The sequence below is a fragment of the Vespula vulgaris genome, chromosome 13 (assembly GCF_905475345.1).
Source record: "Vespula vulgaris chromosome 13, iyVesVulg1.1, whole genome shotgun sequence".
Classification (NCBI taxonomy): Eukaryota; Metazoa; Arthropoda; class Insecta; order Hymenoptera; family Vespidae; genus Vespula; species Vespula vulgaris.
This window is the reverse complement of record NC_066598.1, coordinates 111,646-139,427: the sequence shown is the minus strand read 5'-3', so window position 1 is coordinate 139,427 and position 27,782 is coordinate 111,646. Positions and strand designations below refer to the sequence as shown.

Here is a 27,782-nt window from a genome sequence, read left to right as displayed (position 1 = left end):
ATACCGCGACTTTCCGTCCGTACCTCCATCCACCTCGGTTTCCATCATTTTCTTCCGTAACGCGTGAACCGATACGTAACAAAAAATGAAGGTAGACGCGACGCTCTCGCGGACACAAAAAGAAGAAGCGGAGGCGGAGGTGGAAGCGGAAGTGGAAGCGGAAGAGAGAGAGGAAGAAGAAAAATAAAAAGACAGAACCTTATTGGGTTGTTCGCACTGCGGGGCAGCTTCGCGTTCGTTCGAGGCCGCCGCCGGTGCTTTCGCGGGAGAGGGAGTTGGAAGCTCTCAATATGTCCGACCTAATCCTCTCCCAGAGGACTCTACGTCCCCTCTCGCGCGGCGCTTTACTTTGCAATACGTAGGTACAAACATTTCGAGGCCAGCTGCGCCACGGGATTTAGGAGCTGAGCGATTAATAAATGCTTCGTAGGACGAGCAAGTAGCGGGATCTCTCTCCGACAGGCGCTCGACGAGACTCCTGGTGATTTACCGTCTAGATTTCGCGCGTCTGCATTCAAGTTACCGCCGTCTCTGGATTTCCGACGATCTTCGCGGTGGGATCGCTTTGATTTAACGTCGCCGATATGAAACGTCCGCGACGAAGAGAGTCCGTCGTCGTTCCCGTCGTTTGTGGAAATTTAGAGATCTCGCATTTTCAACGAGTCGGGGACCGACTTTATCGGAATATTTTAATGCTCCAAATGGGGAGATACGTGTTCGTTTCGCGATCGGTAATCGTCCTTCTTCGAGAAAGTAAAACGACACGGCGCCGTATCGTCTCGAATCTCATCTTTTTGTCATCGGACTCGTCGTGCGACGATCGAGTCGATCGATTTCCACGTCGAAAGCTCAACGTTCGATCAAACTTATCGCGACGAGATTGAGATCACGATTAAAGGTGGGAAACGTAAATAACGACTCGCGTGAGCGATACGTTACGCCGCGTGCGTTAGGTAGGCATATCGTTACGATCGAACGCAATCTTTTCTTCGGGTCACGCTAAGCTCGCGTAACGATCGCACGATCCCCACGATCGAAAAGTAATACGCGCCTTTACGTGATCTCCAGTTGGCAGATTTTATTGTCCGAAGAAGAAGAAAAGATGGCGCATCGTGTCCTTATTTAGATCTCCTTCGGAATGTAAATCGCGGACGTTTCGGTATCCAACGAAGGAAGTCGAATCCTTTTGTTCGCATGACTTAGACCGACGAAGGGAGGGGGGGGGGCAAGAGACTATTGTGGCTGGAAAGGAAAGATTTACCGTTCTTATATTAATGCGATTACCGGTCTCGCTAGAAAGAAGGGCCTAGCGAAAACGGCAAAGGACTCCGGGCTTCTTTCTCGACTCTTGCCTCTCGTACTTCCGATATTCGTACTCGTCCGTGAAGAAAGGCGCTTCCAACGGGTAAAGACCTTTCAGCGCGGAATAGGGAAAGGAGGAGGGAAGAAACAGGAGAGACGGTCGGAAAAGCGAAGGAGGAAACGAGAGAGGGCGGATCTATAGGTTCCTCGGTCGGTTCCCTTCTATCGGCTTCCGTACGACAGCTTTTGCCCGTCAACCGTAAATACTCCATATTGGCCATAAACCTTTACATTCGTGCATTACCCATCCTGATTTGACATGTTCCACAGCCCCGTAAAGCTCGTCGCTCTGCGTTATCGGCGAGTAACCGACGGGCGACTAGGGGGCGGCGGCTTAATGCATTAATACCGCCTGTTTTAAACTCGCTCCGGTGTCCTTCTCACGGACGAACGAGCCGCCTTCGTTCCTTCGTCACCCTTTCGGCTATTACCGCACGGCTGGTTAACGGAAGCTCCGATGGACCCTTGCGGGGCCTCGCATCGGCGACGGCCACGACGGCGCTTCCACGGACCGAGCTCGAGATCAGGAGTTTCAAGTTCCTTTGTCGCGTCCTTCGACCGATTCGCCTCCGCTCGTAAAATCCGACGATTCAACGGCACGATCCCGATTCGCGTCGTCCCAGGCTCCTCCGTGTCCTCTTCCCATCGACGCGAGCTGCAACGCCTTGTCGTGCAATACCAAGCAGAGATTCGATAACATCCTCGCGGATATTGTCAGCCGATTCAATTCGCCCTGGTTATTGCGTTATATTTATAGGATCTCTCTGGTTATACGGCTTTATTTCACCGGTGAACGACGCTATTTTCTACCCGTGTCGCGATATATTATGCGCCTCACGCTGTAACCCGCGAACGCACGAATAATGATCGGTTTGGATCATTCCGCCAGGCAGACTGTTTTTAATATTCGGCTTTTATACACCAGAAGCTTTTATACGTTCCGCTTCGATATTCATGGAATACGCTTTTACATTTTTACGAAATAATATATAACATTTTTTATCATAATATAATTCCGTCCGAAACATTGAATTCAAGAACCGAGCGGTACAGAGGGGAGAAAAAGAAACGAAAAAGGAAAAGAAAAAGTAATTAGTCGCGTGACATAGAGAAAGAGTCGCTGGTTGTTGGACTTTTTCCATAACCCGGGGCTCTTCTCTCGTCGTAGGAAGTAAGCGAAAAAATTCTGCTGCACCGACCAGAGAAGATGGTATCGTCTTCATGGAGAACGATATAGAGCAGAGAGAAGTCGGAGCACACAAAGGTCGTAACGCTCTACGCATCCTCAACGATGGTAATGATGTTATTAATAATGGTAACCGCCGTTGCAGTGTACTTCGCGAGAAGTCCGCGCAACCCATTAGGAAGGAAACGACACTTCTGTGGCTTTACAGGGGCCGAACGTTACAGCCATGTGCCACGGTACTACGTTAGAAATTTAATAATCCATTACTGCTGTATCCAGCGGCACCGCTTCGTGTGACCATTGCCGCCAGCGGTGGTATGCCATCGCAACGACCACGTCGTAATCATAATACCAACTTTTTTGCTCTCTCTCTCTCTCTCTCTCTCTCTCCCTCGCACTCCTTTACCGCTCCACGTCGAAAAACTCGCCGTTTCGTTCGCCTCCGAACGATCGAATCAACGATCGATCAGGGCTTCGCTTTTCCTCCGATCATTGCCGCAATTTTTTCTTCCCGTTCTCCGTACGATCGATAGAAAGAACAAGAAATAAAGAAAAAAAGCAAAACAACGAAGAACGAAAAACAAAACATGTTTGATCTGGTTTAAAAGATCTTATTTAAAAATCGTTTATCAACTTTTACCGTTGCTAATGCATTTACGTAATCGATAGGAGACACGCGATCCACTTTCAAGATTTTCACGGAGCCGTGGCGGGCATCGAAAATCCATAAACCATCCTCCGTTCTACGCTACAAGTTTAATAATCCACATCGTATCCGTCGTAGTAGGAACGTGACCGTTGGCGGATGACGGGCATAGCAACGACCACCTCGTAATCGTAACGAAGAGTTTTACAGGGCGTTTTGCTGCACCAGCCTCTGACTCCGCCCTTTCCTGCCCCTCACCACCCTCCACCGCCCTTCATCAACCCCCCTTTCTCTCACTCTCTTTATCCCTCGTTCTCTCACCCATTTTTGCTGCGACCGATATACCGGCGGCCATAATGCACTACGAAACTCGTAACGACGGAATACGACTGTATGTTTATCGTGTTATGGAAAATCTAACACTTCGGTGAGTGTCGTACGACCCTTCTCGCTTGCCGCGCTACGTCAAAACGTTTGACATTAGGGCTTTTATGCGAGAAAATATTTTGCGAAGCAGGCTTATCAAGAGGCAATTCGTACGTGGTTATCGTCGGATAATCCATGTCCCTTCGGCTCGTTCGACGTTACAACGAATACGAGCGTCAACCTCGCGGTATGTACCCTAATGCGGGTGTCCTCTATTGCCCACCTTGATTACTCGTACGCGATCGGAGAAACGTAATCTTTTACTTTAAAACCTACGACGCTTTGTTGCTCGTTAACTCTGGATCGGAGCGATCGAAACCAAACTTACGCGCGATTTTATTCGCAACGTTTTCTAATTTGTTTGAAAACTTGGTTATCGACCTAGCCGAGAGACGAGCTTTCGATTTAACAATTTCGACGTCATATAGGACCAGATAATTGATAGACAAACAATGTATCTTCGAATATAACTCGTCTCGGCATCGTTATGGAGTATGTACTTACCTATAGATGGATGGTTGGACATACGGACGAACAAATAGACGAGCGGACGAATAGATCGATTGATAGATAGATGAGTAGACGCATGAATATATAGACGGATAAACACGAAATGAGAAATGAAACGTTGAAGTAAGACAAAAAGAAGAAGACAGAGACTCCACATTTTGCTACACGCTTATGGCAATACCTACGAACTCGAAACACATACCTACTTGCCTTTGTAAAGGCTTGTGTAGTTCCCCCCCCCCCCCTCTCTCTCTCTCTTTCCCTTTCATGTCCCTCTGCAAATTCTCGCGTGCGCGCGGCATGTGAGACGAGCGTGCGAGAGTGACACGTGCGCGTGCATACAAGTATATCGAGACCGTATGGCCGACGAAGCTCGATCTCATAAGCCCCCGGGGCGTCACAATAATTATAAAACTACGGGCAACGCTCGTTCGAAAGCCCTTCGGACCGTGGACGGACGCTCGAACGGACGGGCAAACCCCAAAACTGCTGCCCTGAAGCTTTCGACGACCACTACCACCACCGCCACCACCACCACCACCGCCACCGCCACCGCCGCCGCCGCCACCACCATCATCGCGACCGCCACAACCACCGGTACGGACACACGGTCAACAGTCCGACTACTACCATCGTCCTCGCTTTAAATTCGCGTTCTCTCTTCCGTCGTTTCTTTATCCTTCAGTGTATACTCCCCCGCGGCACATTTTTTGCTGGTCGCAGCCGTTTCTACACTCGCCCGCTCGCGTACTTCCGCCGTTTATGATAACTCCTATATGTGCACTGTATTCGCGCGCGCGCGAACGCCAGAGCGACCGGCTTTCAAAGAGACGACGATTTTCCCAAATATCTCGCGCGCTACGAACGGGAGAGAGAAGTATTTTAATGAAAAACAAGTCTTGTGTGAAATTCAAAGGCTTTTTATTCCGATATTATTTCTAACGTCGAGAGGTGGAATTTTAGTCAGACTTCTAGGTATACATGTTTCATACGTATATACATATAGGTACGTACGTACGTACGTACACACACACACACGCACGAGTTAATGTCAACGAGTTCTTTCTACGCGACTACGAGGATAGAAAATAGAATGATGAAAGCAGCCTTTCATTTTACTTCAAACTTTTGCGATCGGCCGACGTGGCTGAAATTCCTGTCACGTTCGGTGCACGATATAGAGCGCTCGAAAGTGCACTCTTTAAGATCGTACTCGTGTCTCGAACGAAAACACGAAGAGCCTTCGAAATTACAACGGCTCGTAAAATGCGTAAGCTCCGGTAGACACACGATGCATTGAAAGAGCTCGGACGGCGAAGGAGACAGGTGGCAATGGTTCGCGTACGCGAAACAAAACAACATTTCGGCGTGCCCGTGATTGCATGGTAATTCTATTAGGCATGCCGTATTCGCGAGCGCGCACGCACAACCGTGAGTCCGAGCAAACGAGGAAATTGTGATTTTAATTTTCCGTGCTAAATTAGAAGGGGATAAACAAGTATTAACATTCCTACGGCAAAACGCTTGCCTTTCGACTGTCTGCCTTCGTAGTCGAGATGAGAGAAAGGGAAGGTCGAGTTCGTAAAAAATGAGAGAAGCGATGGCTGGAGAAGAAGAGAGGAGAAGAGGGAAAGGGACGGGAAAGGGTGGCTGCAAAGTCAAAACGTAATACGATTAACGGACATTAAATTGGAATAGCCCTTTTGGGGATTCGCGGCTTCTCGCATCGACGACTCGGCTGAGCATTCTCTCTCTCTCTCTCTTTAACTTGCCTCTTTTTTGCGTCCTCTCTCTTTCTCTCTCTCCCCCCTTTCCCTTTCCCCCTCTTTCTCTCTACATCCCCGCGAGTCTTTCCTCTCGTACCTGAGCGATGAAAAAAATCGTATTTCCTCTCCAGTGCTGACTAAAGCGGAAACCTTGACGGTAGCTCGGGGGTGCCGTGGGTTGGTCGCTCGAAAACGCATGTACGTTCGTAAATTTCATTTTACTACTGTGGATGGCGATGGTAGTGCTGATTTATCGGTCCGCCGAAATGGATAATTTCTCTTGAAGTTTCGATGGCACAGGAGCTAACACTTTTCGGATACTTAAGAACACGGCAGCCACAGTATTATGTGGAACATACCTGGGAAATATTCTCTTGACGAAGATGTATGAGAATATTTGGCAGATGTAATGGGAGCGTACGTAAGAAGCCTTTAAGATAACTTCGACGAAGGAACGGAAGAAATATTAAACTGAAAACGAAAAGGAGGGATTACGAGAAAGACGTGGAGTATAACCCGTTTGGTTTCGAGAGAATGTCATTCGATAAAAATAGATTTTACTAACTCGTTCCTTTCTGAATATGATCGAAGAAGATATTTTACGACGTTCGTTCGATTCGTCGAATTTATCATCTCCATAGCTGCTAATATTATCTTTTCGCGGAAATCATCGATCTATCCATCACATCCGAGAATAATTAACGAATGCTGCGATAAAAAAGATTGACGTATTTCATTTTCCTAGCTGGAGATTCTCTCTCTCTCTCTCTCTCTCTCTCTCTCTCTCTCTCTCGCTTCATCATCAGTATCTCAATCAATATATCCTCCCTTATACAACCAGATATTAAATAACACACGTTTAATGAATATTTGGACGATAAAATGTAAATTAAGCGAGATATTAACACGAAAATTTGATACGGTAAATTAATATCCTGAACGAGGGTGGAAATTGGAACGGAACTGTAAAATATTTATTCGTCTATGTTCCACGCGCGTTCCCTCTCTCTCTCTCTTTCTCTCCCTCTCTCTTTCTCTACTTCTCTTTAATTCGCGGTAGTGCATCGCGACAATCAGATAGCTATCAAAGTTTCTTCTCGTTTTTTTCCCGATGAGTTATGTTGGAACAATTTTTAAAGCATTGTCCAAAACACAGTCTAAAGAGTACGTGATCAAACTTAATCTTCATCGAATGGGGGCTTACGTGTTTTCTCGCGACTTTTTCTCGAACGATTTTATTCGAATATTAACTCTTGACGCTCGCTCGACGATGGCGAGTCGATGAGTGAGCGATTCTAAAATTCACGTGAAATATAAATGTGAGCGTATATGTAGTAAACGAGAATCTCAATCATAATATCGCACGTTATGAGAGGAGGAAAAGGAAATCGGAACGCAAGGGACCACCAACGCTACGTGACACGAACACGAATCGTGCCATTAATATTAAATGCTAAGCGCCTTTTCCTTCTTTCTTTCTCTTTTCTTGCCTAGGCCGCGACGCAAGATCACTTCCGCGAATTTTAACGAGAACGCTGACGACATCGTTGCAGTCATCTTCTCGATATTCGTATCGTCTCTTTTTTTCGTACACCCCTACTTATTCTTACACCCCTACTTAATTTTTTAACAAGTCCGTTCGCTCCTTTTACGTCTCTAGATTTTAAAAAGATTTGCTTATCGTCATTCTCCTCGTAGATAATATCATTTTCGTATATCGAATCGAGGCAACGCGACATCGATCGTGTTAAATGATGCCGAAGCATCGGCAAATCGATTTTCTCTATTACTTTCATCGTGATAAATTATTATGATTATATTCTCTGATTAATTACGTACACGTACAGAGGAAATGGAATATACCGTTTTTGAGGAATCGGAAAATTTTACAAAATGTTTACGATTAAATAAACATCCTTTTCGAAATACCTCTAGTTTCGTTAAACGGCATTATCAACGGAATAAACCGTAATTGCATCGTTACATTTTCGAACAAAGAACGGAACTATATCGACTGAAAGACGTCGACGTACCTGTAAAACGAAAAACGCCTTATACTTCCTTTCATAGGAGGTTTATGGGAATATTTTTTTCTCCAAAAATATCGTCGTTTTGGTGAAAAAGTCGATTCCTTTACATTCGACCTACAGCCATCACGGCAACGCTTTCGTCTTATCTGAACTTCCAAAGATGTCGGGATCCTGCCTCCTTTCGTACGTGATGGCGCAGAAGTGGTGAAGGAATGAGAAGTGGAAGGGTGATTCTTATATGAAGCAGACTTAGCTAGCGAGCGAGGAGAGACGGAGGCAGGGAGAAAGAGAGAGAGAGAGAGAGAGAGAGAGAGAGAGCGAGCGAGCGTATCGCAGCTCGACAGGCTTTTCTTTCGCAAGCGAGGCTCTCCCAGGGCTTTGTCTAATCAGTTGGTCGCCCTGAAGAAGGAGGATCGCCATTTTTCGGGGGCAATGACACGTTCCCCGCTGTGACGCAAGTTTAGGATAGAAGCGAGGAGGACGCCATGAAGACGAAGGGACTCCAAAAGGAAAATCAATGTCGTGAATGAGCTTCGAACGTAGCAGCGCCGTTGGCCCGGCATATACTATCGCTTAGGGTGCCTCTGTTGTTAGGGGTGAATTCCGTGCCACGTAAGCGTCTATAGGGTGACTTGGAAATGCGTAACACCGACGCTTCTCCAACGACGTTCCGACGTTATTATTTCGAGAATCCACGATTTATCCTAAACTTTTGTTCGCTTTTATCAAGGAGGAATCATTCCCGAGCGTATCGGTTCGAGGTGGATTAATTTCGCTGGAGAACCCTTCCAAAAGTTCTACGTTTTTTCGTTTCTTTCTTTTTTTTTTCCTTTCGTCAGAAATAATTCGAGTCACGTATCGGCGCGAACTACAGGCATGAACGACAGCTTCATCGATTTAATATCCAGCGTTGATTAGATGTCCGCTTATAATTTTCATTCCAGTGACTACATCGGGAAAACTCGATGCGATTCAATTTGGCGGGAAGAAAAAAGGAGAGGTTATTTAGATGACAAGGGAATAATAGGAAAGTAGCGGAAGTTGGCATCAAGGTGGGTGGACAAAAGCATAGCCTCGTTTTAGGAGGTAGAAAATATTCGATTTGACGCGCGCCCCCGGTACTCGTTACGACATTACTTCACCGAAATAGCATATTTCGGCCGAGGTATGGGCGCACCGAGGACGATGGAAAGGGCCAGTAGAGCGGGCTGAAGTAGCGACGGGGTAACCAGTGACGTAGGCCGGACATTGTTCTTTTGTCCGTCGTGCCAGTCGCATTGTTAACGAATCAATAAGACCGGACCTCATTGTCGCGTCTGTTTCAACCGCGCCTGTTACGGACGTGTTTCGCGCGCTTGTTGCGGCCATGTCACACGTGCGTTTCGCGAAAAAGCGAAATGTGTCAACGGCCATCGAGTCGCACAGTGACCGTAGTCGTACCCTCCATCTCTTTCACCCTCCCTCTCGGCCGCTCTATGAATCTGCTGAAACTGTTTTTCCTGGCCACTAGCTTCGCCAAACTTCTAGAGAACACGTGTGTTTCGTCGATCGTCTCTCTCGATGAGCGGACGATCTCAAGAATACTTGGAAAATGTACGTGAAAGTATAAATACATAAAGATTCGTTATAATTATTCTGACGGTACTCGCTACTATTTGACGACAGTGGCTCGAGTTTCGTTACGCCGTCGGTTCGAACCAGAAAATCGATTTCGGGTAAAGACCAGTCGGATCACAAGGAAGGATCGCGACGTTGCACAAAAGAATCGAAGAGGGAAAGGTAAAGAGGCGGAGTAGGGATTTCATAAAGCGTTTTCGCGACGTTAAGACCGACGTTTGACCGTTTCGCCGCGCGAACGTTAGACTCGGCACGCATTTACGGAGGCACGAGAGAAAGATAAAAGGACAGAGCGATTTCGGGGCAGTTGACGAAGATACGACGAAGAAGGAAGAAGGAAGCCACCGTCTTTTCCACATCCGCGTGTGTAGGCACGGCTGTGTGAAACCCAAGGGTAGGCCGACCCTCTTCTCTCTTTCCCTCTCTCATCGCTTCAACCCCTAAATGGCAGCTTGCCAAGTGTGCTTACACCCTCTCTTGCACATGTAGGCATCTCCACTCTGTCTCTTTCTCCCTCGCTCGCGCGACACGCACGCCAGGTCCCATTGAATGCTCCGTATACACGCACCGCACGCGGCTCTGCACACAATGCTCGCAAACACTTTGCATTCGTAAACACGCGTAAACAACAACGGCGGTTTCACACCTAAGGTACAAGCGGTACTAAAAGTGTACCGGTGCCGGTCGTGCCTCAACGCCTTCTTAAAGTCCCTTCGTTAATGGGTTCATTACGGAAAATGCATTCGTTGTTTCATGATTCGCATCAGAAAAGTATTTTTAATACCGGCTAAAGCTCCTCCTCCATTCGGTACTGTTGCAGTAGCAATACGAGAGGAACGTTCACGGTTGTTCGAGTGGCAAACGCTGAGATCGAACGACCATCAGCTGCGTTCTCTTCCAAGTTCTATCTTTTAGGTTTATCGATGGACGAAGCAGAGATCAAACTGTTACGGACGACTACACGCTTTTCCGTCGTTTCCCGATAGAGTCCCGCGATATTGTTGAGTCAATAAGTAAGAGTCAATATATGAGTTCGGCTCGATACGTACTACGTGACTTTGAGGAGAATTCGTGTAACCGACTATAGCGGTATATATCTGCGCGAACTCCAGGCTTCGAGAACTTTGATGGCTCCTGTTTGGTCGCGGATGTATCTGCTCTGTCTGTGGATTTAATGAATTCTTTTTACTACGAAAAGAACGTACCACATTGAATCTTATGTAAATCTTATGGATCGATTAACTTTACCGACTTGGTATCAACGAACGCAATTGTTAATATTGCTCCCTCTGTGGCATAGCCGGCAGCGACGAAATGATAAACTGGCCGCAAAAGATAAAGAATTGTGATATTTCTTTAAAGCTCCATGAGGCGGCGGAAAACTTCTTACGCAACGTCAGAATCTCATCGGCTCCTTCCTCTTTAGCTCCCGATACTACCGAGCCGGATTAAGAAAATCTATCGAAGACGTGATCAAAGATTAGATTCAACGTCCGCTCCCTGGCATGCCTTTTATCTCCACGCTCGATTAAAATCTTGGGTTTACCGAAACTTATTAAACTGCAAAGTTCTCGGAAACTCTTTACCAGAAAGTAATATCGATTATTACCGATCCGTTTTCGATATCGTAAACTTCAATTAACGTTTCATCGAAAATAGAAGCGACCATGTATATTCGTGTAAATCGTGAAACAACGACTGCTTCGACGATAAATTAGAACGTTCGTTTGTACTTTAGAAGGCGATTAGTGTAGGTAGATAGTTACGTAGGACAAAGTCGAGAAAAATTCTCGGTAAGCTCTCCAGCCAAGGTCGAACGACCTTCGTTATTCGTCTAGATATAAATTTAACGTTTGGAGCAGTCGTCTCTTAATCGTACTTTACGTAAGACGTAGGAACGCACGCAAGGTCCAACGTGATTTGAATAATTAGCAAGATTTAAATAACGATCATCGATCGATAGTTTAACAAGTAGGTCGCTTCGCAAGAAGAGATAAGTCGAAGGAGATGGTAACACACGGCTCGATCATATTTTCCGGTCGAAGACCGTTTCGTTGCTTTCGCACGCAAATCGGTCTTCCGCAATAACGAGAGGAGGGATCCTTTCTCCTTCGACCGATGTGTTGACCGGATCCGTTTAATTATGGGATGTTTGCGTCTCTCGAAACGAAACTCTTGTCGGTCGGATAAGCGTTCTCCGGCACAAGCCCTCCGGGTATTTCAAATAAATGTAGATTAAACGAATGCCCGGACTCGAGTCGATAAACTATAGCGATTTTTCATGGCGATGCCTCGCGATAAAGGCAAACTTGCTTATTCTTATCTTCGAACTACGTTTCTATTACTATTTTCTCCGTTTATAGAAATTCACTGTCGTACGGAATATAGATAATAGTAGCTACATATGCATGCACGCGTATAGAAATGTATTCTTTCGATATTATTCGAGCATTCGAGTATTCTCGGTCGGATCCAAGGAAAACTCGGACCTGATATCGCCGACCGATTAACCATAGCTACCGTGGCTCGCCGCGCGCTTACGGTACTCTATTTTATGCTTTGTCGATATCTCCGACGTAGATATCGAGCGCGTAACGCCAAGTTGGCTAAACTTTGATAACTGCACGGACGCATTTAAGAGAAACTTTCGACGTTGGCCGCATCGAATTTGAAACGTCGATAACGATTTAAGGGCGGAGGAAGAAAGACTCGCGTCTAACGTTCCTTATCGCGCGCGGATCAAAAAGGGAGGAAGAGCCCGAAGGAGATATATCTTCTCGGGGGTGTTATTCGATCGTCTCTACGCGACGGATGCTAAAATAAGAGGGTGGAGAGTGTTTCGGTGGTGAAAGTTCCGCGAAAGTCAGAAATTCGTACACCGGCGAAACGAGGAAGGAGGAGAAAAGAAGAGGGGAGAGGGGAGAGCAAAGTTCCTCGGGGTATCCCCCGGTGGTTTATTTTTACGGAGGTAAATTAACGGTTCGTAGCGCGTTCCTTTCGCGGACATGACGACGGACCGGGGATGCCATCTTTGCGCCCCTCTAACGCTTCCCGGCCACTATTCTCCTCCCCCCGTTCTTCTGCCGCGAAATTAGCCGAAGCGGCTGGAGCCCGTGCTTCTCGGGCGAACTAGCGTCGGATCTTGGCGAGTTTCAAACTTTTCTTTTTACGTTTTAATTTTCATCGTTAATCGTACCGAGCATAATTACCCACCCCGTAAGTTGTCCTCCGTTTCGGCGCCTAGCCGAATCCTTATTTTTCTGTCCCTATGAATTTTAAGGATCGGCATTATTCCGACCGTTCGTCCACATTAACCGTTTTACTTTCCTCGGCTAACGCGCGATTTTCAACGTTTTATCGACCGACGAACCTGCTGTAATTTCGTTTATACTCGAGCCTCGCGAGATCATCGAATATCATCTTCCTCGACTTTTTGGCATTGTTTTAATTTCAAACGCGTCAAATCTAATAACTTTAACTCGAGCGATCCTTCCACTCGAGTCCTTAGGGAGAGATATCGTGGAAGGGGAGAGGGAAGAGCACAATTTTCCTCGAATATATCGCGCGAGCTACGCGCTTATTCTAAAAGTCTTCAATGACGAGCGCGGCAGAGAAATAGGGGAAAAAGTGGAATGGAGAAAAGAAGGGGTACGGGGAAGAGAAGGAGGAAGAAAAAGTAGGACGTCGAAAAGGAACGTTGACGAGGTACGTGCTCCGGTATCAAGCAGCTCGCGGCCGCTTCAGCGAAGTTTAATTAAATAACAAGGCGACGACGGTCTAGGAAAGGAGAGATGGCGAAGGAGCCTCGATGCGAGGGAGAGACGGAGAGAGTATGAGAGAAAGGAGACTGTTGGAAACACAGAAGCTAACGGTAAGAAAGAGCCCGTACTCGGGGAAGGAGGATGGACTCGATGCCGAGGTGCCAAGTTGCTAGGTGACTTTGCTAGTTATTTAATTAGTCCGGAGATTCTCCCCTGCTCGACTACTTCTTTCTTCCTTCCTTCGACTCCTTTTTCTCTTAGAAACAAGCCACCCTTCTTCCTTTCTCCTATTCAACCTCTTTTCCGTCGTGTCTTTGCTTCAAACCGGTGGCACCACAGTTTCTTTATGACCTTCGCTGGGACAATACAATATCTTTTCGTAAAGACTTATCGTAGCCCTTTGTGCGCCGTCAACGTGCTCGGTCACGTGCACGGAACTGTCTGTTTCGAACGCGAAACGAAAGCACGCGAATCTTTCTTCTCGTTCCTTAACATCGGTCGTTTGATTGTACCGCGACATCGAAGAGGAAACGTCGTTTGCTTTTGATCTTTCACCGAACGAAATAAATCTTGAGTATGACTTACTTGCGCGGAGAGTATTCCTTCTTCCTCCTCCTCCTCGTCCTCCTCCCTCTTCCCCTCGTCCTCATCCTCCTCTTTCTCCGCCGCCGCCATCACCGCCACTTTCTCTATATTCACGGGGCCTTCTAATTTTCGAAATTGCCCGACTTGTGCTTTTCCCTTTCTTACATGGCACAAAGTAGCCAGTCAGGTATATCCCAACGGTGGACGAATCTATAAAGAAGATTCTGTCTAATGTAATCGACTTTGTTCCATTACTCGTGACTTTCGGCCTTTGAAGATTTTAGCTTGATATCCGAGTATTTCGACGATCGACTTATGTCCATAAAGAGGAAAAGTACGAAGCAGAAGGGACACGCGGTACCTGTAACGAAAGCGAGTGTTTTCAAAGAATAAATCTCCGCCGGCGGCGCCATCACAATGGCCAATTAAAAACAGTGCGGAACAGGATCAGGTAGGATCAACCCCTTTGCTTCCGCGTTTCGACAAAGGAGACTTCTCGTGAAAGCATTTCGTGGCGAAACCAGAAACGTCCGTTTCGATAACGACGTTCGGTTTCCCTTCATCTCTGGAAACGTAGGGCGGCTCTTTGCCCGTGGCAACCTCCGCTCTCTTTCACATTGAAGGAGGGGGAAGGCCGACGAGAGAGAGAGAGAGAGAGAGAGGTGGGGTAGAAGGATGTGCATCCTGCTTTCTGCGTCTTTCGTCGAAGAAAACGAATAGATTCCCCATGGGAAGTCGCGAACCTTTTCCTACCTTCCTCCCACCCTGCACCTCCTCCATTTCTCCCGTATGGCATAGCGGAAAAGCAGGCACAGAAGGGCTTACGAGGGCTTAACTCGGTGACAGGATGATTGCCAGTATTATCGGAATTACTCGAGGGCGAATTGCGTCGCACGGCGTAACGAACTCGCAATATCGTGAGAACCGTGCGCTAACTCCTAGGATGAAAGTCCAAACGAGCCCTTACGTAAGCCGTCGACGTTCGACGACAAGAGATTCTCTCGAGTATTCCATTACTCTTTCCGGACCACTTTGAAGAACGTTGAAAGAGGCTCGCGTTGCTATTTTTCTCGAGAAACAAAAATCGGACTTATCCGGATGATCAAAGGCGACGTTATTATACGTCGCAGAGCAAAATTTTCCTCAACGTTCTGGCGACAAGCGAGTATCTTCGAAAAAAATATTTTCGATAAGTGGGGAAATATTCGTACGTGTCGCGAAACGTTAGAAACTTTTGCGGATAGAAAAAGTTTCCGCTACGCCATTCGGACGTTTTCTCGTTAGCTTTCGCCAAAGAGAAAATTTGCAACAAGCTATATCCGGCCTTTGCTACTAGGAAGAACAAATACGACGGAATATCGCCATTGGTAGGATCGCACGTAATTGAAGCAACGTGCGGTTCTCGCAACGTTACATCCACATTGCATAAATAACGCTCATGGTACACGTTAGAACTGATCAATATTGGATATGATGAAAGTAAACCGGCCATTGAACGTCCCACTTGGAGAAGGTGAGAGAGAGAGAGAGGGAGGGAGGGAGGGAGGGAGAAGGAGAGGAGAGAGAATGCTCGCTAGCGCGTGCGCCCGTCTGTGTAATTTAATGCCGAGTAAATACTCCGAACGGAGAGTAGTTTTGTAATCTAGATGAATCTCTCGGAAGGGGTACTCCCAGAGCAGCGAACTAATACCACTACCACCGTTCACCATTACCACTATCACCGCGATTGTCGCAGCAGTTGGATGGGCTTTCTTAACTCCCCAGAGACGACGGGGTACTTTGCAGCACTTTCAAAAAAACTTGAGACGACTTCGCAACCCAAGATAACGTCACGTCGTAAAATTTCATTGACCCTACGACGTAGAAAAAGCAAGGGGAAAAAAGTAAGATAGAGATTAATTACTCTCTACTCGCGAATCAACGCGTTATCCTTTTGGCCTCCTTTCAACGGCAATTCCTTTTCTCATACCGTTTAAAAGAACATCTTTCCGGTAGCGCTCGGGAGTAATAGCGAGCGAACCTTGGGGTGTGACACCTTTGAAACTAAATTTTAAAGAACGAATGGAAGGAGATTGTTCGGCACTTTGCGAGCTTCAAGAAAAAGTACGGAAAATGAGTAGCATTTATGCGAGGACGTTTTTCGAATGTAGGACGAGAGAGACTTCCGACTGAGAATTTATTTTCTCGTAATAATGTCAGTGCGAGGCCGTTTTCCTCCTGTCGTCACGTTTTCCTCGTTCGTGTACATATATCTCTCCTTCTTTCGTTCTCTCTCTCTCTCTCTTTCTCTCAGCACCTCGTTCACCCCAAGTTACACCCTCCTTTCGTCCTTCGTTCTACATCCCTCTCTCAGGATCCAGTCGTGTCCGCATTATAATGGCATTACGTGTTCCCGCATTACATCGTAGCGGTATAGTAGTCGTGTGCTGGTAGAAATGTGCCTTGGCGCGTACGCGTTTCTACGTGTCTCGATCGAAGTCTTGTTTGTTTCGCCCTCGAAATATCGCGCGCGTTGCCGGAATCGAGATTCGGTTATACCCACGAGTACGAAACGCGCTTAACGTAGCTCGATCGCACAAAGAGCTCTTCTCTCTCTCTCCCTCTCCCTCCCTCTCTGCCGCCTCCTCCGTCGACCCTTGCCTATGACGGCATTAATTGTTCGGAATCGACGGCGCGGAATTAGCAGTAATAATGGCGAATCCGAAGCCTAGAAACTTGTCCCAAAGCGCAAGAGAGAAAGAGAACGGAACTGGAGGTTTGAAACGCGTTTGTAACTCGTTTAGAATTTCCACGAAACTGATGCGACTACGGGCGTACCCGGGAAACGCGTTTGAGAACGATCAAATTCTCATTTTCCATTTAACTTCTACGTTCCGATTATTATTTCAACGATTCCGTGTGTACGTGTAAACTGAATCATCGTCGAGTCACTTGTTGAAGATATGAAAAACTTTCAACGGTACACCAAACTATGGATTTTTTCTCGTCTCTCGCCTCGCGCATATTTTCCTCGTAGATATGATTTCTTTTTTGTACGATACAGTTTTATCCTTGCCATTTGATAAAATCGCAATATTCTCGATCAAAAACTGGCCAGTTTTTTGGAGTCTCGCGACGTTTCTCGGCATGTTCCCGCGAGAGGTACGCTTCGCGGAGAAAAAAGATAGAGAGAAGATACAAAGGGAATACTCTGGCTTTGTGAAAAATGGAGAGACCTTTCTCATAGTCGGGACCACCTTTTGTCCCCGTGGACAGTGTCGAGATCGCAGATTTTTTTCTTCTCCGTCCTTCTCATCTTCCATCTTCCTATTTTTGAAGATTTTTTTTATTCGCTGGATTTGCGCGTTCCTCTCTTACCCGTCGGCTCGAGCCTGCAAATCTCTTATACCGAATTTCTCGAGCCCTCGCCAGTCACGGTTCTCTGCTCTCTCCTCTTCGTCCGAACCTCTCGTATATATTCTCTATTCTCGCGCTTCTCTCTCTCTCTCTCACTCGCTAGCTCGCTAGCTCGGCCGTCCTTCCATCTCTTGCGTTTTCTCTCTTTTTACTGGTACGTTGCACCGCCTCGGTTTCATCTCGCGAATATAAAAAGGGCCGAGCATACGAGTGTTTCGTAACTTTGTCAGCGTTTTTAATCCCTTCCTCCCTTCGCTTCCCTCTTTGTCGAAACGCTTGCCTATGTGCGTGCGAGGGGAACGCAACCCTGACGCATATTTTTGCAACTCACTGGTGCAGGAGTATGGGCCAGGTCTCGACGGAGCTCCGCGTCTATCTACTTTGCAAATTCTGCTGCAGCACCAATTTACGAGAGTTTGTGCTCCGCTCAGATTTAGTAGCCTGGTTAATAAAATTGATTCGTTGGGGCCGTTGTCTAGGAACTCTACGTAAGTTTCGTCACCCGTTATTAACGGATCTATGGTTCGAGAAGACGATTGACGGACAATCGGAAATATATTACTTCGCTACCGTAAACATTCGAATATTTTCATCGACTTCTAACGCGCGCAGAATTAATTTATCGTCGCGTCAAGAAGGATGGACGTCGAGGTATGGAATGCGACAAAAGTGTACGCAAGAACGTCGTCTCGATACAAAATCCCACCTGACTCGTCTAGGGTGATCGCGCATTTTCCACGATCTTTAGTAGATATTGTTTTCTTCTCTAACGAGTTCGAAGTCATTAACGAAATAATAAGATACCCTCCCGTCGACACAGAAACACGACGATCGACACGTGTAGGGGGATATCTTTTGGATAGAGGGTGGATCCAACCCCGTTAGCTATGACGTCACTTGCGACAAAATCGATATTCCAGCGAGTTTATTACCGCGGCCGCGGCGTCTGTATATCTCACGTAACAACACTCGATAGCCGACGAAACGTTGGAATCAACTCTTATACCGAGTCCACACATCGCTTCCGATATTTTCTCCCGTATTTCGAATCACAGACGTATCTGCTTGCAAGTTGGTCATTTTCCCAATATCCAAACCTTCGACTCCTTAATATTGATATTGCCTAATTCACGTAGCCTTTCCCACGTGAAACAAAAAATCTCTCCGATCGACTCTTATCTTTGATTACTATCGAAGGATTGAAAAGTTTTTCGGTTAATCGATAAAAAAGTATTGTACGATAGAAGAAACCCTCTTACGTACGGAACGACGAACAAAGCTTAGAAGGTTCGAAGGGGTTAAAGCGTTCGTCTGCGAACTCGTTGCTTCGAACATTCGTCGATACATCATTGATAGAGAGAGAGAGAGAGAGAGTTTTCCTCGAAGTGAAACTTGCCAGCTACGCGAATACAAGATCGATTAGCAGCTCATAAAAAGAGGGCCACATCGCCTTGAGAAATATCGAGCGCCTTCGCCCAAGCAGTTTTAATTCACGAAGAGGCCTGAATAGAATATAAACGTCCTGTTATTTTTAGAACAGGGGTGAAACAGGTACAAAGGTAAAAGCGAAATGTTGCTCGCTAGAATCGTATCGCATTTATAGTAAAAACTAAAAGTTACTTCTTATCGTCTATAACTTTAACGATTTAAGCAAGATGTCTCTGCGACAGAACCATTAGCTACGACGCATTCTAACGCGTACGCTTTAATGCCGATTCAGAAGAAAATTATTTTCCTACGGGAGCATCTATCTCTTTTCGGACTATCGTATCTATCGTTGGGTCGAGCTCTTCGAAAACTGCAAGAGGCAATCCCGAGTAGATGACAAGGGCAACGGACGGGGCCGAAGCAATTCCAAAGTGCAAAAGAGCCTCGGCGAAGAAGGTAAGACGTGTGAGTCGACGATGGTAGTCGACAGCATCGTGGCTCGTACGATAAACTTAGGCATGTTTGCCGAGCAATCAAGCATATGAGTGGAAAGTCTCGCAGGCTTTATCGATTGGGTTCGGAGCCTGTGACGAAGAAGAAGAAGAAGAAGGGTTGGAGTTTGACGGAGAACGAATAGGGGTGGGCGAATCACGAAAGTACGCCATGTCGGATATCTAACATCGGAGGAGCGTTTCGACGAGCGGTTTGTCCAGTGTTTGTTGTTCTTCGTTGTTCGAGGAGGCCAAACATAGTTTCCGAAGCAGCCAGAAGATGCTCCAACCGATCTATATCTCCTTCCTTCCCTCTTTCTCCATACGTATGTCTTTGTGTCCATAGGTGTATACGTATACGCGTAGTACGTAGACGATACCTATATACACAGTGGTGTACGTTCAAGAACTTTGGAAAATTTCGAGTCCTTTATTTCCTCAGGATCTTACCCTAGCTAGAAAACAGTCGAGAAAAATCTCAAGAGCGCATCTTCTTCGAAAACTCCACCGGGAATTTCACTCGTAGAAAGCTTTCGAAGCCATCTGCAGATTTTTACAGCGTCGTGTACCGAGACGACGTATAACCAAAACGTTTCTTCTCCGTCGGTCCAAGAAACATCAGCGTCCTCTACTATTTCATTTTTTATCGCAATCGGATTATCGTATTAGCGCAAATCGATTGCGACACAGGCTTATTGCAAAAGTTCGCTGCGCTAAATGGAATTAATCAAACGTCGAGCTTGTTCTTCCACTTTTGTCTTGCATTGCTCGTTTTTCCTCGACGAAAGTAAAACGTTAGACGCATGTGTTATGTACATATATATATATATATCCGCTTTAATTAACAGCGGCGAATATCAGCGTCGTTGAAGATCTCGTTACGAGGAACTTTTCCAAAACGTGCAACAATTTTCTATGCGCATATTTTGAACAAACGTTTTATGACAATTTTTTCTAGAATTGTAGATACGACTCGCTTGGGAACAGCGAGCTTCATTAAACGGTCTCCCTTTTGACATCGACCAAAAGTGGATAAGGTTTTTCCCTAGGAGGAGGACGACGACGAATTCCAAGCGTCGAGAAACATGAGTTGTGGAGAGAAGTAGAACGTTTTCGTCGTCGTTGGTTAAACGACGTAGAGTTTTCGAGAAGCCGGTTCCCGTGATTAATGTAGCGGCATGAGCTTGACATCGCGACATTATCATCGGTACAATGGCCGCCAGGTGTCCGGGACAAGTGCTTCGTAGTAAACGAGGAGTATAGTGACGTCAGACAATGCTGCTTAATGAGCTGCCAGTAACAAAGTGGAAAGAACGGTTTTGTCTTTTCGACGTAATATCGGTCAGCGAACGTTTCGGTAGCTAGGACACTTATCGCTCTAATTAATTCGATAGGCTTGAGGGGGAAAGCGTTCCATGTTTTTATCCAATTTCATTCTTCGTCGACGAACTCGATATAATTTATTCAAAATTACAATGGCGATATTTATAGCGTACCTATCTATTACCATCTTTGCTTCTTTCCCTTCTTCTGTTTTCTTTCTTTCTACTTTTGAGCAACGCACCGTAAAGTTTTTAAACGCGAGATATCGATCAAAAGCCTTAAATTGTCTCCCTGCTTCTTCTGGCCTTCTCACCTCGGCCGAACAACAAGGGAGAAATGAAAGCGAGAGAGAGAGAGAGAGAGACCTAGATGTCGGGGGCTGCTCCTGGAACAGTGAGAGGGTGGTCCAGGGGTTCGATAACTGGAATGGGTGAAACGTTAGTCCCGTCATACTTCAGCAGGTATGAGAAAAGGGCGCCCTCTTTTCGCCCTAATGCCCCTCAAGCCTCTGGGCCAAACCCTCGGCTCGTCGTCGTCGTCGTCGTCGTCGCCACCGCCGCCGCCGCCCTCGTTGTTCTCCTTTCTCCTCGTGCCTGCTAGCGTATCGCGATCGAACTTAATTTATTTTTCACGATGCCCATGCAAGCGACATATGTCCTTAATCGATTTCGCTGGAAATGTCGCGTACGCGGGACGCGTAAAAATCGACTTTGTCCTCGAGAACCCGACACCCTTTGCTCGATGTTCTCACGTCAACACGAGCCTCCATCGTGTGCGAGCTTCCTCCGTCCCAAGATAAAAAAAGAAATCGACTCGTAAATATGATGCGGTAAATGCCAGTGAAAGAAGGATAAAAGAGGACGAAAGAGGAGTAAGAGTATGGAGATGAGAGAGAGGTAGAGAGAGAGAGAGAGAAAGAGAAAGATTGTTTTCAAGTTGGAAGGTCGCGTCGGAGGATCGACGTAGGTGGTTACGAAAGGGTGGCAATCATTCAGGCTCCCGAGTACGCCGATAGAAATCGTTATTGCTCCGAAGCCGTCGGTGTGTCCCGGATTACGAAGCGTTTCTCTGTCCGCAGTAAACATCTTTATTAAGTGCACGTTGCGCGCTCCGTTGGCGCGTCAATTTTTCAAAGCGCCCTCGAGCTCTTTGTCTTCGTGTCTTCCATGTAACTATAACGATGGCTCGTATCTATGTGCGTGCGCACGCGTATATGTGTTTGTACAGGTGCGCGCGCGCACGTAGCACAGAAAGTAGGGGCGATTAATCGTTCCATCATCAAGCCGGGAAACTCTCTCTCTCTCCCTCTCTCTCTCTCTCGCTCGCTCGCTCTCGCTCTCGCTCTCGCTCTCGCTCTTTCTCTTTCTTTCGGTCTCGACAATGGTTGAAACGGAACTCCTGTCTCTCGTTTTTCGAATGGATCTTTCACGATGATAAAACGCATATAAAAGCGCTTTTACTTCTTTCCGAGCGTGTCGGTGTGTATCGCACGGAACTTCTCATCGAGATTCATAAAAGAAGAAAAAAAAGAATCTACTTCTCTCGATATTACCTCTCTAAAGTGCAAGAAACAAATGAGAGAGAGAGAGAGAGAAAGAGTTTTCGAGCCGGTGAATTCGAAAAGCATATTTGACAAGTGCGAAAGAACTTTCTATACAGTGGTGCTTTCATTTTTCTGTTTCAGGCTGCGCATTCGTTAAGCTGTCGTCGCATCAAGAAGCACTAGCGGCGATAAATTCTTTACACGGTAGCCAAACTATGCCGGTGAGTAGAAGAAATAAACATCTTCGTTCTGAAGATCCTTCTTTTTGTACATATGTATGTAGAAATATACTCTCAAGTACGTACGATAAACGTGATTCTTAAAGTAGAGGATATCGTTGTCGGGTTGAACCACAATGTCCCTTAGGCTGAAGGAAGATGCCAAAGATCTAGGTTCCTAGGAAGATGAAATGCGGCTGTTCTACCGACAAACACCCTAGTAATGATCGACCAAACAGAAATCTGCATAACACTTAGAAGAGAGGAAGAGAGAGAGAGAGAGAGAGAAAGAGCTTTAGCCCTTTCCACCGGTCCCCAACGACAACGAAGATGACGGCAGAGAGAGGACGGTATACGAAGGCGGCCAGTTGCTCGGTCTTCCTCGTCAAACCGCCAAACTTTCTCAGCTTAGTGTTAGAGACCGGGAATCTCTAGTTGTAATTGAATTGTCAATGAGTTCCACCCGGGATTGCACGTGCTGATTGGCGAAAGTTCGTAAAGCTGGATGTCCATTGGATGCGAACGTTCGCAGTCCGTTGAAATTATTGTTTATCGACTATCGTTCGCTAACATTCATCGACGTATTAAACTTTCTGCCCTAGCTGTTGCGTCACTGTCTGTCTCTTCTCTACCAAGAAAAATCTTTATACATTCTTAAACTTATCTGGCTTGAAAAACGAAGTATATTAAAGACCGGTATGATTGATCTTGCATTAAAGAGTAAAGGAATTATCAAACGTACGCGGCTAGATTTCTGTTTGGAAAACGACGAAAGCATAAACATTCGTCGCTACTTCTATTTAAAGTTCAGCAGCTTTGTACGATAGAGTTGACATTATAATTTACGTCGTAGAACAAAGTGGTACGAGAAGGAGGAGAAGAGAAGAGTAACGAGAGCAGAGAAGTAGAAAGGACAGGTGGAATTGCGGTCCCGTAACGTGGATATTACTCGTTATATTGTCGTAATCTAATAGCTGAATGGAGGAAGAAGGTGGTGCGAGCATGTGTAAGCAGAGAGGGAGGAAAAGAGAGAGCGAGAGAGAGAACGAGAGAGGGAACTTCGGGACTCGTACTCGGTACCGTTAGCTCCTAAAAGTCATCCCAGTACCGAGTGGGACGTAATATGCAGATAGCTTCATTATTGCGGCAAATTATGCAAATCTCGACGCCGATGTTACGAGATTTTAGAGACGACGGTGAGGTAGGCAAGACGAAAGACCATACGAAACCTCTCCGCGTTTAAGGATACGTACTGTGACGAAATCTCTCGTTGTCAGAAACGACTTGGATTCGATCGAGTGAAAGTTGAAATCATTTAAGGAGAATTTAACATTTTATATCGGATCCGAAAGGAGCAAGAATTTGGTCGATTATAGAGCCATTGTTTATCATCGTCTCGTAGCATCTTGGCGCTCGTTAGGACGCATATGTCACGTTCGTTTGTAGAAAATACGTTTAACCAAAAATAATTCTCCGTCGTTAATTTACACGAAATTAAAGGACCCTTCCTGCAAAACGCTTCGCATAGAGACCACCGTGTAACGATGGAGCAGAACCTCGAGAGTAATTCGATTTGACTACGTTCGCTCTGGTTTCCTTCGAATTGCCACAAGTTGTAGCATACCCCTTCTATTTTCCGTATCCGGCCATGTATACGCATACATACACACGCGTATATATCCTACCGGTAGATACGTACATATATACTTGTATAAATATACTTGTATCTACTACCTTTCTATCTCTTTCTCTCAAACGCGTCTCGACATCGTCTCGGGCAAGAAACTGCGTCACGAACGCGACATCTTGGCTCATACCTAGGAAATAAGATATTGATTTGCAATCTGATACCGTAACGCTCGACGACGCGCCAACGACCTGTAGGCGACGACGTGCCGCACGATGATGGAGGGTCTGAGAAATCATGACTCCTGAAATTGATAGCTCTTTCTGTCTCTCTCTCTCTCTCTCTCTCTCTGTCTCACTTTAATGCTCGAACACCTTCATACTTGATAAACCGAAATCCGTACTGATTCGCGTGTCATAACATACGAAGATAAATTTTTGAGAAACCAAGTGTCTAATTTGTCTTTATTAACAAAAATGAAAATTTGAAAAGTAGATGTCCATTGATCGATAGCCAAGATAATTTTTAGTATTCAAGAAATTACGAGTATTAGTCGGAGACAGGGATAAATCGTAATGATCCGTTGATATGGCCTACGTATGTTCTACGTAAATTTTGATCAACCAGTGTAGGTAATTATTACGAAGGTACACACGGTGAAAGAATATCTTCTCTATTCGGACGCTTAAAGGGAGAGATATATTTAAAGCACAGGGTAGAGTCCATAGCCTGGATAAAGCTTTGGGTACTGGCTCGATACCTCAGGCAAAGGAATTCTAAAATATAAATTGCATACAAGAAGGAGTAGCAAATGTTTTCCTTCCTCCCTACGTATCGTATACGAGAGTAGGACGTAGAAGTTTCATTGGTAGCACGAGACGAACGATTAAGCGACGACGTTAGATTCGTTCGGTCGTTCGGCACTCGCAGGGTTCGGTAGGAGGACGATAATCGTATCGCAGGACGACAACGGCCGAGTAGAGGAAGGTCCTTGGCATGATTAAGGCCTGTTAGAGCGAGGGATGCGCGTATTGTGCCAGCGCTTTGTAGATATGAGGGATCTAGCGAGAATATTTCAAGGACCCTCCAGTTGGAAGGAGAAGGAGACGAGGATGGACGGAGCGTCGAGCGTTGTGAGGGTATCCCCCTCTCTCTTTCTCCCTCTCTCTCTTTATCTCTCCCTCTGTCTCCTCCTCATTGACCACGCCATCCTTCGTGCGTACCTGCTCCAGGTTAGACATCCTTCCTACAGGAGCTTGGAATCAAGCTCTTCCACCTCCTTTTCCTCCCTCCTACCCGACCTTCCTTCTACCTTCTCGTGAAGCAGCAGACATCCTCTAACCGACAGACGTCGCAGTCAAGTGGCTAGCCTAGGTTCTCTGAAATGTCAAGTGGAAGTAGTTATACGCCTCGTGATACGCCATTCGAAGGAGTAAAAAGCACGAAAATTGCAAGTTGCTCCAACTCGGTTCAGCGAGAGTACAGAAAATTATTCTTTTACGCGTTTCACGTGCCGCGTATTATTTTCCGATCATAGTAATCGCATAAAAATTTAATCCAAATAATCCTTTTTATTGGAATACAATCGAATCGACAAGTTTAAGTAACGTTTTAAAACTATCTAATAAGTAAAGAGATCGGTTCTCTCTCCCACGGTAGCCTCTTTCCGTGCAATAACGTTATGATTTTTAGTATTCTTGAGATCGTTCTATGAGAGAAAATAGTCTATAACCCTATCAATATTTCTCCAGAGGCTCAATATTTCTATCAGTTTCGCGGTCCGTCTCTTGCGGTTTGTGTCTCAGTTCTTGGTACGCATGCGAGAGACTGGAAGAGAGAAGGAAGTAGAAAGAGAGCGGCCTACTCGACGTAGTTATGCCTTCCGAAGCGTATGACATTTCTTGTCACGCCTCGCGACGCATATCCCTCTTTTCCCTAGCCTCGCAATATCTACCCTTTGCTTTTCCCGCGATCCCGAAATGTCTCGTAATAAAAGCGAAAACAGAAGCAAATGGGAAAGTCACGATTACGGTAAACCTATTTATACATTTGGAATTGAATATTACGATCGCGCCAAATCGATGTCGAAGGATTAAATTTGCCAATTTTAAAGCTTTTCTTTCGAAATAATTCGAAAAGACGAACGACAAGGTGGAAACTCTTCGTTCGTTATTTAGTACGCGAGCATGTATGTAGGATATGCGTCTATGGTCAGTAATTTGCGCACTTTTCGAATCGTTACATTTCGAAATAAAATCTTGAAATAAATTAATGAGATAAAATAACACGTCGCGTTTGATTTCTGACTATTCCCTTACTTTCGATCGACCTCGGATCTGCATCTAATTATGGTGATTTTAGCATTAGCCGCAACTGGTAATTTGAAATACATCGTCGAATTGGATTGTTTGTACCTCGCTTTAGGTTCCATCGTAGAATCACATCGACAAGAGGCAATAGGCGTTCCGGTCTGTCTTGCGGTTCGAGTTGTATCTATTGAAATTACCAGTCGGTGGATTGGCAAGTGTGATTGTGCGGCTAACGGGAAAGCCTCCAATCAGTAGATAATTGCTTCATTCCGTTGGTACGTCTGTTGTCGATATTGTATTCCCTTCGCCTCCTTCCTCTCCTCTGCAACTCCTCCGTCTTACTCTTCTCGAAGGAACCAACGATGAAAACGATTTTTTTCTTTTCTTTTTTTTCGTTTTTTATTTATCTTTTTTTTTCTTTCCTATCCCCAGACTTTATTTCTCTTCTCATTTCGAAACTTCCAATAGAATGGCTCGGATGGCTCGGCCATCTAACGCGAATCTTTCTATATATATACTCGATACATGGAGCGCATTGTGAAATTAATAGGTCGATCGTGTACACGGATACGCATTAACGCGATCTCTTGTTAAAAACGCCAGTCTGAAAGTTCGAGTGACCGTGCGTCTCTGATAAAAAGACGATTGTGTATTTGCAATCAGTCATTGCTGAAATTGTTTGCTTTACATGCAAACATCGATGTAATGTAATTGAACTTTGTAAAAAATTTGTAATAGAGGAAGAGGGGAAAGGTTTCCTCGTACAAGCCGCTTAAACGAGATAGAATTTGTGCTTCCTTCTTTGTCTTGGTAGTTCTTGGCGTCGAAAGAAAAACTTTTGACGGAAACAAACAGCCGGCGGGGTGCTTAAAGCGGGCCCGAAGCATTATTTTTCAGACATGAAAGGATCTTCGACAAATATTTGCAGTTCGCAAACTGCAAAGCGTCGGGTATAGTGCTGGTATAGCGCAAGGATGAGAATGAGAGACAAAAACATTTGTACGAAAAAAAAAAGAAATGCAAGAGAAAACGATTTGCGATATACGTATATCGCCGCGATATTGCTGCTGCGTGAGATAATATTGATATAGAATTCTTCTGCTTCTTCTCTTCTTCCTTTGCCGTTTTCTCGCACGTCACTTGACAAGGTCGATAATGTTGGACGAACGAGAAACGACTTTGTGAATTTTACAAACTTTCTATGTGCTTCGCCGATACACGCAAACTCGGGGACTTTCGCGAGATTGACTCGATCGAGATTCGAGATTTTTTTTTTCTTACGCGTTCAATCATCGTAACCGTTTTGCATTAAAGGATCCCACTTAAACGTAAACTCGACGTTATGAAAAGGGAGGATCGCAATGCTTTACGTCAGAAAAGGGACAACTTTTTCTCCATCGCGAGGCGCCCCGATCGATCGATCGATCCGTTCCTCCGCTACTCAACTTTGCTAGCCACCTTATTAAAAATAAAAACAATGCTACGGCGATGTCAAATATGCGAGAATCGCCTCCTATCGCTTTATCCAAACGATCAAATAAGGAATAGAGACGTATGA

The 27,782-nt window shown here is 45.7% G+C and overlaps 1 protein-coding gene across 17 annotated transcripts in view; it reads left to right on the top strand.

The window, feature by feature from the left end:
• The window catches only part of LOC127068422 (CUGBP Elav-like family member 4), a 520,701-nt gene that overhangs the window by 462,422 nt on the left and 30,497 nt on the right, over nucleotides 1-27,782 (top strand). For all 17 annotated transcript variants that reach the window (XM_051004620.1, XM_051004613.1, XM_051004618.1 and 14 more), the window contains one exon: nucleotides 22,212-22,291. In XM_051004620.1, coding sequence (XP_050860577.1) covers nucleotides 22,212-22,291 — 80 coding nt within the window. The remainder of the gene's footprint in view (nucleotides 1-22,211; nucleotides 22,292-27,782) is intronic.